The sequence below is a fragment of the Cheilinus undulatus genome, linkage group 18 (genome assembly GCF_018320785.1).
Source record: "Cheilinus undulatus linkage group 18, ASM1832078v1, whole genome shotgun sequence".
In the NCBI taxonomy this organism is placed as follows: domain Eukaryota; kingdom Metazoa; phylum Chordata; class Actinopteri; order Labriformes; family Labridae; genus Cheilinus; species Cheilinus undulatus.
The window spans coordinates 3,072,170-3,086,542 of NC_054882.1; the positions used below are offsets into that span (position 1 = coordinate 3,072,170).

The 14,373-nt window shown below is 39.4% G+C and overlaps 1 protein-coding gene across 1 annotated transcript in view; it reads right to left on the reverse strand.

The window, feature by feature from the left end:
* Positions 1–540: 540 nt before the first annotated feature.
* arhgap5 (Rho GTPase activating protein 5) overlaps positions 541–14,373 on the reverse strand; it is a 96,448-nt gene continuing 82,615 nt past the window's right edge. Inside the window, exons 6-7 of the mRNA XM_041812563.1 lie at positions 7,332–7,437; positions 541–2,841 (exon numbers count right to left, since the gene is read on the reverse strand). Coding sequence (XP_041668497.1) covers positions 2,523–2,841; positions 7,332–7,437 — 425 coding nt within the window. The 3' untranslated portion in view covers positions 541–2,522. The remainder of the gene's footprint in view (positions 2,842–7,331; positions 7,438–14,373) is intronic.

Here is a 14,373-nt window from a genome sequence, read left to right on the forward strand (position 1 = left end):
AGACAGTAATTACCTAAATTAGTTTGATTATTAGTGTGCCAAATAAAACTGTCTGTATTCCTTTAAATATCAACCACAGTGTCAAGCAGCTTTAGTATCTAGACCAGGGGTGTCAAACTCAATCACAGCAGGGATTCAGGACTAACCTGAGGGCCTAACAGGGTTTTTAACCAAAAACTGTCAACCTCATTCCACCAGTAATAAACTTAGCACTGATGATAAATGATTCAGACATTTTAAAAAGTTAAAAAGATAAGTTTAAAGACTCACAAACAGAGAACAGTAAATTTATTAGCTCAAATAGGTCAAACTATGAAATTGAAATATAATATTTTTTAAAAGCAAATATATTCGAAAGAAAGTCAAAATCATGAGTTTGACATGTCAAAATATGAAATAAAATTTGGATCCATGAAATTAAAAGTCAAAATTTGATTCAAAATTTTAAATTGTGAGTCTTAAAGGTCAAACTATGGGATTATTACTTTTTCAAATTTATCTTAAATCATCAAGGATACGTTTTTATTTTATGCTTGAGGAAATCTGCAGACCTTAGACTGATGGGCCAGTTATAACAGAAATATGAGATCGTCTTGAGGGCCGGATTTAACTGTTCCACGGGCCAGATTCGGCCCCCAGGCCATGAGTTTGACACCCCTGATCTAGATTATTCACTAACGTCTTCATCCTGGAGCTGATGGAATATTTTCAAACCACATGGACAGAAGAGAAAACCTGCTTAACGACGACCTTCACTAGCCTGTGACAAATATCAAGGATTTTCCTCAAAGCTGGGCTCTGAGTACAAGTTCACGACTGCAGCTCCACTTCTCCTCTGTTGTTGATGAAGAAAGCGATGAGGGATTTCTTTTGTCTTTGCATCAGGATGAAGAGGATTTAAATTGATCGAAGCCCTCCCCTCTACACACACAAACACACGCACTCTATAAAAAAGAGATGGTTCCAGTTTGACCATCAGAACCACAAAGAAATATGATTATAGCTTCTGACAGGTTATAGTCCAGTACCCCGTGGTAGTTCACTAAATCAGCAAACTTTGCTGCTGATAGATTTATATATATATATTTATACTTTTATATACTTCTCTCCTCTATTTAGGGAAACTATTTGACATTTAACCAAAAATATGATATAAGAGTTGATTTCTTGCATGAAAGAAAAGAAACTTTATGCAAAAACAAAGTGGAAATGTTCCCCATAAACCAAAAACAGATTGGATAAAAGGATGCAGATCTGAACAAGAGCTCCTTTACAGTTTCAAAGTTTTCAATTCTTTTTTTAACTTTAAAGTTCTTTTCTTTAAGTGGCAAAACAGAGACATGCAAAGTTTAGTTTCCGACGAACCAACAGAACAAAAAACAGAAATGAGACGAAGCAGGAAGCGTCCTAATCGAACACGGAAGACGTCCTTGAAGCGAACAGACGTAGTGGTTTTCCTCGCTCATGTGCCATCGTGGAGGGAAAAGAGGTCGTCCCTTCAGAGATCGGGGGCGTCAGTCGTTGCATGGAGAGTTAAGAGACAAGACAGTTTGGCTAATAATTCTCTCGAGTCTGAAATTCCCTCGTGAATCCCTCCTTCCCTCTGCAGAGAAGGTTCACAGACCTAAAGTCACACGCATCATCGTCATCACGCACACAAACGCACAATCAGGGTAGAAATTAGACGTTAAAAAAAGAATATTAAAAAAAATGATAAAATGACACAGATGTGAAATTGGCATGACGGACCGTTGACACAAATCGTGCATGATTTTAACCCGTCCTTCAGAGCTCCCTGCTGCTCCAAACTTTAAAAATAATCCACGATTTTTCTCTGCAACTTCCCAAATGCACCGTTTGTGAGCTTGTTTGGCGTGGTGGGAGAGTTCTCCCTCTAGTTGTCGAGAGAAGAAGAGGAAATGTTTTCCTGTGCCGGAAAGCTCTGTGAATCCTTTCAGTGAGGAAACGAGTCAGTCCAGAGTCTCGGGAGTCGGTCGGTCAGATTCGAAGGTTTCATATGTGAGTTGCAGTCATGGGGGCGAGCTTCCCTTTTCTGTTACGGGGCCGGGGTTAAAGGGGAGGGGGATGTGTGCTATTCCATCAGGTTAAAGTAGAAGGAGGGGGATTTTTATTTGCTCAACACGTCTCCAAGAATCCCCAGAGTCCATGTCAGACCCTGCTAATCGATTAGTGTTGTCGCTATGTGCCAAATCAAATCAGTTCACTCATCGGCTGCTTTAGCCTCGGTGTCATAAAAGGGCAAAAATTAGTTCCAAAAGGTGACGTCCGATTGTGATTCTCTAATCCAGGATTTACCTCGATCTCACAGATTAGCTCTAATCCAACAAACGCTCCGTGTGTCCCTGAACCCCAGAGCTCATCACCTCAAAGTCGATGACAAACAGCAGCTGCTGATCCCCAAAATTCACTGCCGGGGTTTTTTTTTTTTTTTTAATTTTATGTGAGCGGCGTCTCACACAAACAAACCCCAGACGTCTTTTCCCAGCATGCCTCTGAGCTGCTTAGATGAGCGGGTCGGGGTGCAGGGTGTGCTGGATCTGCTGCGGCTGCAGAGGCGGGGGCAGCTGCAGAGGGAGCAGAGCCTCCACCATGTTGTGGCAGTGCGGCGGCGGCGTGCCCTCGCTGCTGGAGCTCTCGGCCACCTCGCCGCCATGGAAGAAGTAGTCACTCTGCACGATGAAGGACTCGATGACGGCCTGGTTCAGCTTGGTGGTGGACAGCGTGTCTTTGTTCTCGAAGTCGGGCCGCATCAGTGTCGGCCAGAAGCAGATGGAGAGGTTGTCGGCCGTCATCAGGGTGGTCTTGCTGTGCTGGCTGACCCTGGAGAAGGAAACAAGGAACAGGAGTTTATTTTTCTGTTCTGTTAAATTCTATATTTTTTAACTTAAAATTACATAGAATATATCACTGCATATCGGTGTCGGCACCCCTGTATCACAATACATATCATATCACCAGATTCTTGCCAAAGCACAGCCCTAAAAGTCAGCCTTTCTTGGTCCATTTCTACCTAAAACTCTCAAAATTATGTCGGGAAACATTACCCATCTATTGCCCTGTACAGTCTACCATCTTGTTTGAAGGGGAAACGCTCTCTAAAATCTCTAGAGGCTAACGCCACTAATATTGCCAAGTACCTCATCCAACGCAACTTCAGAAATGCTGAAATATTCCTTAAAAGTGGCTCAAGTTTTCATCTATGGTTTCGCCTGTTTGAAAAGAGCCATAAACAGCACAAAGATGTGACACTTTGATCGCTCTTCTCTGTGCAGAAATCCCTTTCTGCCCCCCATCTAACATGACATCATCTGCAAACAGCCTATAACATGTCACATTTAGACCAGACTGCCAGTTGATGTTGCACCGTCTACCTCAGACTTTACATCTTTACCAAAAAAACAACAAAAAGTACTGCACATTTTCACATTTCACATTTTTTTTCCTCCAAATATTTAAAGTATGATACTGAGACTCAAATGCTGATCATTTATTTCAAACCCGGTAGAAACTCACCACATTTTTTCAGAATATTTTTCTGTATTTTCTATTGAAATATACTGTAAATCCCAGTAAGAAAAAATATATACACGGTTAGTCTTTTCTAGCTGGATTTGAGCCAAGGTGACCCACTTCAGGGACAACAGCGTCTGCATGTGGACGCAACCATAAGGCTGCCTGAGCCACAATGCTGTGATCCTGTGTTGATTCTTCGGCCTCAAACTTGAATGCTTTCTGAGTGTTTTCTTAACCTTAGAGTCATTGACTTAATGCATTTAAGTTCTCTTTTACAGATTTAATATTAATAATAGCTGGCTAAGTGTACACTCCTGTCCTGACTTGTTTCATGTCTTGCACTTCCTGAACTCTATGAGTCTAAACCACCCTCGTTCAGCCTGACATGTAAGATTATTAGTAAAAATTAGCAGCGATGGTGTGATAAAACCACTGAAGAAACATCCTGATGTTTTCATTTATTAACTAAAACACCAGAGGCTTTACTCGCAGTTATCAATCATCTTTTCCCTCCCGGTTCGCCGCCCGATGAAACCAAACTTGATTTATGACAGAAAATTACCAGCAGAAGTGACGGCTGACAGTTCCACCAGGGTTAAATAAATGTTATTTGTCATCGCTGTAAAGATGTGTGAAGAGTGCGTGGTAATAAAACAGCTGATCATGTCTTTGTTGGTATGTTTACAGGACAGCAGCTGTCGGATGTTTCTAATCAATAACTGATGAGGTCTGACAGTGATTAATGCGTTGATGTATTGATGAGTGACAGCTGTCGTTTTTGTTCTGTCACCGGACACCGTCCAGCTCCATGAGGAGTGGCTCTGTGCTCCAGGGAGTCCTCAGTGAGTCTTATGATTATTTCATCAGCTCAGAGAAAACCGACATGTTCTTACAAACCACAGCTCAGAAATCGAAGCATTCTTCCAGTAACACAAAAAGTCCTTTCTCCTCTCCAGCTATTTTAGATCTAGTTTCAGCCTTTAGACATACATGTGTATTAGTTTGTCTTTTTTTTTAACCCTTTGCAGTTCAGCCCAGATTTAGCTGGGGAAAAAAACTCCACATTAAACTACCCAAGCTGCATAGTTAACACAGCCGTAAACACTCAGAATGCAGAATGAGTGCTGTACAGAGCAATCAGAAAGTGTTGAGGCCCCTCTGAGTTTTCAGTTTTATCATGTTGCAGCCTGATGCTACAGTCCTTTAATCTACACTCAGTACCCCCTCATGGGTGGAAACAGAACTTTAGACATTTTTGCAAATTGATTAAAAATAAAAAGCTGAAATATCACATTGACATAAGTATTCAGACCCTTGAAGCACCTTTGGAAGCATTTACAGTCTTTTTGAATATGACTAAACAATCTTTGCACACCTAGACTGGGGGATTTTCTGCCATTCTTCTTTTCAAATCCTCTCAAGCTCATTCAGTCTACCTATAGAACATCTATGGACAGACATTTTCAGCTCTTTTCAGAGATGTTCTATAGCAGAGCTCATCAAGAACATTCGCACAAGGGCCAGATTTAGTCCCGACAGAAACTCTGGGGCCAGACTTTCAAATACACAATAATGAAATAAATATGTTGGGTTTAATCAAAATATAATTGTAGTAGTATTTGTATTTTCTTTCAAAACGCAGGACATTTTTAGGAATCACCAGTGAGATCTATCCCTATTATCCATAATGCAGCAGGCCACGAGGAGACAGGCCTGACAACAAAACTGGCTGGACCCCCGAAAATCCCAGGGAATGGCCCCTCTAGAATTATGATTTAGTACTAGTAGTAGTTCATTTTTGACACCATTAACCCCTATTCGCCTGTTTAACCACATTTTTCAAGATTGTAAACCCTTCTGAAACCAATACTCTTGCATGTTTTACCCCTTTGTGGCAATTTTATCAATTTTTGCCACTTTTCTTCTATTTTTGCCACTTTTGAACCCCTTTTCATTTCATTTTTTTCTACAATTTACGCAACTTTAAAATGAATGTTTGCCACTTTTAACATATTTTTGCTGCTTTTTGCCTCTATGATACATTTTAAACCACTTTTCCTGCATGTTTATCCCCTTCGTGCCACTCTTATCCATTTTGCCACTTTTCTTCTATTTTTTGCCACTCTTTAACCCCTTGTCATTACTTTTTTGCACTATTTTTTGTCATTTGTAAGCAATTTTTGATACTCTTTGCCCCTTTTTTCTCTTTTAACAGGTTTTGCCACATTTTATCCTCTTTTCACCACTTTTTCTGCCAATGTTTATCCCTTTTTGCCACTCAAAAACCCATTTTGTCACTTATCACCTATTTTGCTACTCTCTAACCCCATTTCACTACTTTATCTGGTCATTTTTGCAGCACTTCTGCCAACCTTAACCCTTTTTTAATTATCTACTAATTAAGACATTAAATTTCAGCAAAAACAGATCAAATGTTGAGTCATTCTAAAGTTATTTCAATATAAATTGTTTGTGGGATGGATTTAACAGCTGCAGACATTTAAAGCCAAGGGATACTCTTAAAACAACATCTTCTTTTCCTCCTTTTCGAAATCGAATGATCTTCTGGGGGCCGGACATGAAGCTTTGGGGGGCCTAATATGGCCCCCGGGCCGCCAGTTGATGATCAGTGCTGTGTGGATTTATTTCTCCCATCCCTCAAGGAGAGACTTCCTCTATCCACTCTGCCATAAAGCCTAGACCAGTGGAGGGCTGCAGTGATGCTTGTCCTTCTGGAACTTTGTTCCATCTCCAACCAGGATCTCTGGGGCTCAGTCAGAGTGACTATTGGTCTCCTTTCTCACTAAGGCCCTTCTCCCTTGATTCCTCAGTTTGGCCTGAGGAGCAGCTCTTGCAGGAGGCCTAATGTGCTCTTTGGAACCTTCAGTGCAGCAGAAATGGTTTTGTAGCCTTTCAACAATCCTGTCTCTGAGCTTTGCTGTTCCTTTGACATCATGGCTTGGTTTTTGCTCTGATATCATTGTCAGCTCTGAGGCCTTCATTAGAGAGGTGTGTGCCTTTAGAATCATGTCCAATCAGGTTAATTTAGCACAGGTGGACTCCAGTCAAGGTGTGGAAACATCTCAGCAAAGATCAGAGAAATTGGAGGAGCCTGGGCTACATCTACAGTGTTGTTGCAAAGGGTTTGTTCACTTTTGTCAATGTGATATTTCAGTTATCCTTAATACATGTGCAAAAAACTGTTTTCACTTTGTCATGATGGAGTACTGAGTGTAGATTAATGAGAATTAGAAAAAGCACAACTGACATTTATTTACCTTTTCCTAGGAGTCAAAGGCTTCAGATGTAGATTTAATTAATACGTTTTTACTGATAGTTTTTAAATGTTGGTGCATGAATTACAACCTCACAAGTGCATGTTACTAAAAATGTGCAACTTTTAAATTAGAACTGAGATATGTAAAACATTAGCAAACAAACACCAAAGTTTAAGGTGCTGCTGAGCTGCTGCATCAGTTCTTTCTGTCAGAGCTGCATTGTTTACGTCCTGCAGAGAATCAGACGACAGCTTTAAGTCTAAATGAAGTTTCCTGTTGTGGTGTGTTCACTGACAGTGGGTTTTTTCAGACACTTAGGTGTTTAGCGGGGATTAAACTCTGTCATACACATACACAGATGAACAACATCACACTAAGAGCAGAGTTTGTGCTGTACGTGGGCTTAATGTTTGTGTGATAAGTGCTTCTAAGCTCTGCGTGGGCGTGCAGTCTTGATCTTAGTATGTGAACAGCATGTCCCTGACTTCGCTTGAGTAGGTTTAAGTGTTGGTGTCTTACCTGTTGAGGTGTGTGATGATGTATTTGAAGACCTGGTAGTTCACAGACGGAAACTTCTTCACGATCTCCCGCAGAGCCTGCAGACGCTCGATGTAGTCCATGATTTCTGACACAAACACAGAAGACAGAAGGTGTTTCAGATTTTACACACTCACTCTCTCAGGAACGGAAATTATACTCCGTGGAAAAACAAAAGGCTGAGACGCTGCCAAGAGGAACTCCCACGCTGTGCACACACTCGCAGTGACCCTGCAGCATGGAGCGACGTGGGCAGAGACGATACGAGGCTGTCTTATTGTGCGGCGGTTACAAACAAAACGGGTCAGATTTTACAGGCCGACACAATAAACACATCTGTGGATCCCTGCTAACGTTAAAACAGCCTCAGCAGCAGGAACAAGATTAGACATAGCTCCTATTATTGAAGCGTGGAGCTGAAGAGAGAAGAATTAAAACACAGGGCACTGGTTCATTTCCTAAAATCAGACCTCCTTATCAACAATTCTCCTTTCCATCTCGGGTTTATTGACGCCACTCTAGCTAATTTCTGTCGAGGATAATCCTCTTATCAGCACAGACAAACAGATCCTTCTGAATCCAACAGGAAACCACTGCAGCTGTGGACGCATTCTGAGTTTGCAGGGGTTTCATGTCTGATTGCAAAAAACTTAAGAAGTGGAGTTAGAGGAACTGAATGTTTGATGGAGAAAAATGAATCTGTCGCAACCAAATATCACACATAGATTCTTTATTTCAGCACTGAATGATGAATGGATTCATCTGAATGTGGAGCTAAGGACAGTTTTTAAAAATGACAATGTATTTTTCTCTTGAACTTCCTCTGCTGCATTCTTTGGGCTATTCATGGCTGAATACAGAACATGCTGGTTGGAAACACTGTGTCAGAATGAGCCAAATTTGGATCATTTGTGCACTAGATCACTTTCCCTCCCTTTCTGAAATACCCGTAAATATGCTGCAGAAACCTCGGTGGTCAGCGTTGGACTGGGAAGAAGACCCGGCCTGGGCATTTCAGTGTAAACTGGCCCTTTATCCAGGTCAAAAAAGACATGACAACACTGTTGCTTCATCCCCTTTAAGAGATTTACTAAATCAGGGGTGTCCAAACTGTGGCCTGGGAGCCAAATCTGGCCTGCAGTCCATTTTTGATAGGCCCTCAGCAAAGTCTATAAATAAAATTAAAAAATGGCTCATATCAGAACATAAAGCTTGTGCTTAACTGTACTATTTAGTTTCAGCACCAGGGGGTGCTGCCATGCTAATTCTGTAGACAAACATTTTGACAAGTCAAATTGAATGTTTTTTTTTTGTGACTAAAGTGAAAAAACACTAAATAGTAAACATATTTCCAACCAAAATAATAACAATTTCTTAATTTATAACACCTGATGGATCACAGCAACAAACAGCGACAGCCCCCGAAGTCTGATTGGCCCTCCCAAAATCCCTGACATGATTGTCTATTTGCCTTGTCAGCCATTTAGGCATAACTATTCACTAAGCATATTTTTTAAGATATATTTTCAGATTTCTTACATCTTAGTTTGACTGGTATTACTAACTTTAACAGCTTCAAGTTGAGGTATATTAAAGTGGCCCAACATCCTTATATATATATATCTTTAGGTGGCCCTCAGTGGTAAAAGTTTGGACGCTCCTGTACTGACTGATTCCCCCAAATCACTATAAAGCTGAGAAATAGATGCCATAGACTAGTGCTTCCCAAAGTGTGGGCCGGGGCCTGCTGGGGGGCCCCAGAGGATCTGCAGGGAGGCTGCAAGAGGTTGGTCTAATAACTACAAATGATAGAATTATTGATACAACTACACCACATTTAAATGTTCATAAAATGTAAGTATCCAAAGTTACAAAACACTGCCAGAAGTTTTAACCAACATCACCTTTTAATAATTTATTTTCTCTGAATAAGTGTTAATTTTGGCAGCTATTTTTAATTTTAGTCTTAGTTTTAATCTTTAAATTAAATGCATTTTAGTTTTAGTCACATTTTAGTCATTTCTATCCTTTTTAGTTTTAGTTTAGTTTAAGTCAATAAAAAGTCCTCACATTTCAGTCTTAACTTTAATTCCTAGCATTTATTTTCTTGACTAAATCTGGTACCAGGTCATGCTAGTGTGTTTTATTCACTCTGTCAAACCTGGGGTCCCTGCTTTCTACAGCTGAGAGACAAAATAGCTACAGCTGGATTGTATTTTGACAGATTTACAGATTTTGAATGTCCGACTAAAACTAAATTACATTTTAGTCTAGTTTGAGTCATCTTGATGAAAACTAAACTTAGTTTTTATCAGTTTTAGTCAATGCAGATCTATTTTTGTTAGTCTTAGTCTAGTTTTTGTCATGGAAAAAAAGGTTGTCAACGAACATTTTTACTCATAGTTTTAGTCAACAAAATTAACACTGCTCTGAACCGGTGTTATGGTTAAAATAGTACTGGATTAGCTGGACACACTGCAAAAAATTCTGCTATGCCACTTGCTTTCAAATTGTAAGACTCTATCAGTGCATCTATATCTTTATCTACCTTTAGGGACAATAAGGCTGCAGGAAGTGTTTGCTGGACCGTGAAGTACGTTTATGGGTATGACTATTAGAAAAGAAAATTCAAGTGATTTTACAGATGCCTAACCAAAGCAAAATAAACTGCAGAGGCTCATAAAATGTACTAAGCATTTTCATTTTAATTCTTTTAATCAAATAAAAATATAAAAGAAAATACTTTAGTCTCATGTTCTGGGAAGAAAAAGTGACACACTGCCGCCAAAAATCAACATAGATTAAAACTGTTTACAGACAAAAACCCTAAAAAAGGCTTATGCATGCTTGTATAAACTACTTAAAAACTGTTTTATCATGATTTCAGTCAATAAATGCAAATCTAATTTTGGCAACCTCAGAGTAGACAAAGCCTCGCACCCCCCCTAAGATCAGTGTCCCCCCAAGTTGTACCAGGGTTTTGGTGGGCCCCAGAGAAGTTTGGGAAAGTTTGCCACAGACAAATAAATATGTGTATGTGCTCTGTTTTCACCTAATTTCTTGCTGACAGAGGTGAAAATGTCTGACACAATATCCTTCCTGAACTACAAGAAAATAAAAAGTGTGCAGTTATGACAATGAAGTCATACCAGCCTCAGACTGCTCTGGCCTGCTGGGGAAATATCCTGTATGCCAGATTACTAGTCCAGCCCCGTCTGAGAATGGAGAAATGAAGCCATGCAGAAGTGCAAAAACACTGCAGACAGACTCTGATCTGATTTAACAGTCAAATGTGAGAGAAAATGTTGGCATACTGGGAGAGTGACTCCAAAAATGGTAAAGAAAAAGCCGTGGTGTTGCTATCAGCTAAATTCTTATCGCAGTAATCAGTATCGGCCCTGATTTTAACAATGGGTGCATTTCTAGTGAGTGTGTTTTTGAAACGTGAGCAACCAAATACAATAAAACTCGCTTAAATACACAAGAGGAAGATGGATGGGATAAAAATGTTCATATTTACCCTCTTTAAACTCCACACAGGAAATGTGATGGTTGAAAAAGATTGTAAAGTTAAGTAGTGACGGGCAGTGGCTGATGACATCAGCAGAGACAGACAACAGCAGTATTTTAAATCACAGTGTGACTGATGATATTAAAGAAACATTTGAGGTCGTTATTTAAAGTTCAAGTCGAGGGTTCAAGCTTTTAAATTATTTTAATTTCAGGTCTCTGTTTGCTTCAGTGGCTGAGAAAATTATTTATTGATTTGAAATATTGTGTGGTTGAGTTGAGTGGTTCTCAGCTGGTGGGTCGGGACCCAGAAGTGGGTCGCAGAGCATTTTCAGTGGGTCGTGAATAGGTGTTGGTGGCAAAAAGTTCTGAAGTCCTTATTGGACATGCACCGATACTTTTTAGTTGACCCTGTTTTACTGTGAAATTGATGAATTTGAATGTTTGGTCAGTATTTCAACTAATTTATCTCATTTTCTTGCAATGTATCAAGCTACTTTTCCCATGATAATGAAGAAATTTCTCAAGATCTCTGCAAAATTGGCAAAAATTTAGCATAATGATGGGAAAAGAGGGTGAAAAGTGTGTCAGTTTTATCCCCTTTATTTTTTCTATTATGCATTTTGGTCCATCACGCTCCAAACTGCAACATATTCAATTAACTAAGCATGTGTTTTAGAATTTTTGGGGGAAATTTGGGTCGCCATTGGTCCAAAGAGAGACTGGTGGGTCCTGAGGCTGGACCAGTTGAGATCCACTGCTTTAGAGAGTGTTTTTAAGGCTTACTCAGGCAGGGTTCCTGCACACTTAAAAACCTATTTAAGACCTTTTAAAGTCCTGAACTGAGAAAAAATATCTTTTGCAAAAAAATTTTTGTTAAAAATAAGATGGTGGCGGGCCAAAAAGAAAAAACTTCTGGTCATAAATACCTAAATTTGATGATTTCTGGCAGATTCAATCTATTTTCATTAATAAACTGTTTATTGATATTTATCATAATATATGTTAGCAGAGATGCTGAGCTGATTCTTAACAGTTACTCCATCAAAAAAGATAAAGATGGGCTGAACACATTTTTTTTGTTAAGGAGGAACATGATGCAACAATGTTAGAGACCCACAAGGATTATTTAATATAAAATGAGCTTATATCTAAGGCTTCTCACAAGTAAATATAAGACTTGTGACTGAAACTGAATCTCGACTGACTGCCCTGCAGTAGTTCCTAGGTTGAGCTAAAGTTAGTCTGAGAGTATGGTGACCAAGGCAGTTTTCAGAAATCACCCAACAGAATTAATGTACTTTTGAGGTTGCTCTTCGACTTCTTGCACCTTTATTGCTCATTTGCAAATCTTCACGTTGCACTTTGCATTACTTGGTAATTTTTACATGTCAGAGCACTGGATAGATGTTTGATTACTGATTTTGTGTATGTTGTTCTTTATATTCTGTTTTTTATTGCAAGTTTCAAGGGTAATCTGAAAGAGTGGCTCAGCACAAACCAGAATTGTGACCATGTTTAACTATTTCAGTATCTCGATGCATACTACTTACATACAGCTATGTATGCATATTTTGTGCATTACATACATAGATACACTTATGTATGTTTCCGCTGGTGCAATAATATATGCATAAACACATCTGTTAATGCTAACTATGTGCAATAGGGCTATGTGCAATAATATTAGCACTTTAACTAACCAGGCCAAGGGCGATGTGCAAGTTCTTTTTTAAGCACACTCATGATCATGTGTAATATATCAGCACACTTGCACTTAAGCACTAAAGCACTTTATCATCTGCCTTATGCACTTTAACTGCAACGGTCACTTTATTTCTGGTCTACCCTAAGCTAAGTATTGTTAAATTTGGGTCTTTGTATTTTATTGTACTGTCCATGTTTTCTGGTTTTGGTGTTGTCTGATTTTTATGTAGATTTTTAATGTACTTTTTGTTTTGTATACCATCCACCTGCCGGGGACTACAGATGGAAACTAGCCTATGGCTACAATCTGGCACATTTACATGTTCATGTCCATTAATGTGCATTGTCCCTTGTCACAAATAAATAAATAAATAAAAATATTATGTCTGACGTTTAGTGTCTTATCTCACTGCTGATGTCATCTGTGTACTTCGTCTTTTCGTGTGCTCCTGCTGCAAAACTAGTTTCCCTCCATTGGACAATACAGAGAATCTGAATCTGCAGACGTCAATTTAACCCAATATTCTCTACAGTCTTAATCAGGTGCCTTGCCCAGGTTTACCTGCACACCAAGACCTGATGAAGAAACTTCTGCTTACAGCGTTTGCAGATTTCAGTCCTATGATGTCCTGGAATAAGATGTTTATCTTTTGTTGCCAGCTAAATGTGGCTTCTATTAAGCGTGATCAGATACTCTTAGATACTCTAAGTCGATGTAGTTTGAATCAGATGATCTGTGGATTTGTTAAGACTTCACAAAAACAAAAGTTTGATGAAGATGTTGAAATTGTGACAAAAACAATAAACTGGAATGTGCATTACGTCAGCTGTTTATGAGACTAGAAAGTCAAAATAAAAATGTGTTTTAGGAGAATAAAGGCATCTTTTCTGCTGACAGATTTCAGAAAAATAAACAGCAGTGAAAACGCTGGTCTGTCTTCCTGAAGAGTAAACCGTCTGTGAAGTTCCTCGATATTCTGCGTCCTCTCCTGAGAATCCTTCATGCTCCCGCTGGTGAAAGCCCGCTGGAGCTGAAACGCTCCGCTTGCTTATTCTATCATTAAATATTTAAAGAGCAGATATAAAACACCGGCATCTTCCGCTGGATTGTCACAACAATGCCGCTTTAACACAACCCTGGCCAGCATTCCCTAAGAGCAATATTCTCCTGGATATTCCAGCACCAGAGGAAAGCTTACATATTTAAAGACAGTATTATAATCCTCATATGTGAGGAGACTCAGATTTATTCATCCTGAACATCATCCATCATCCTAACAAGGAGTCTCTGACCCTTTAACAGCTGCAGGAGCTGAAAGGTTGTGACTACATCTGCTCTTTAACTCGACCCTGAACAGAGAAATAAAGTCAAGAAAGCACAGAGGCGACAGAACAACTGAACCTGTTTAAATTAGATATGACTCAGTCTACAGGGAAAACACAATTCAGTCTACTCTATACACTCACTGCTTAATAGCCTCAGTAAATTAACTAACCAAGCACTGGTGAGATGTGTTTCTGATTTATTTAGTCTAATTCTAGAGTAAAAAAACTTTGACATGATTTTATACCGCTAAGGTTGTCACAATACCAATATTTTAAAATACACTGAGAAGCTAGTGAAAATTAAAGCAATACCCATTCCTGTACAACAACAAAATAGAAAGGCTTGGCACCAAGTCTGTGGTCATTTCTTGTTTTAATCATCAAAATTCCAGGGAAATTCTTCTGCACGGCATGCTGCCTGTGTTGTTGTGCAACTCTGATAGTATGCTGAAGTTTGCCTGCAATATTGATGATTCATTCC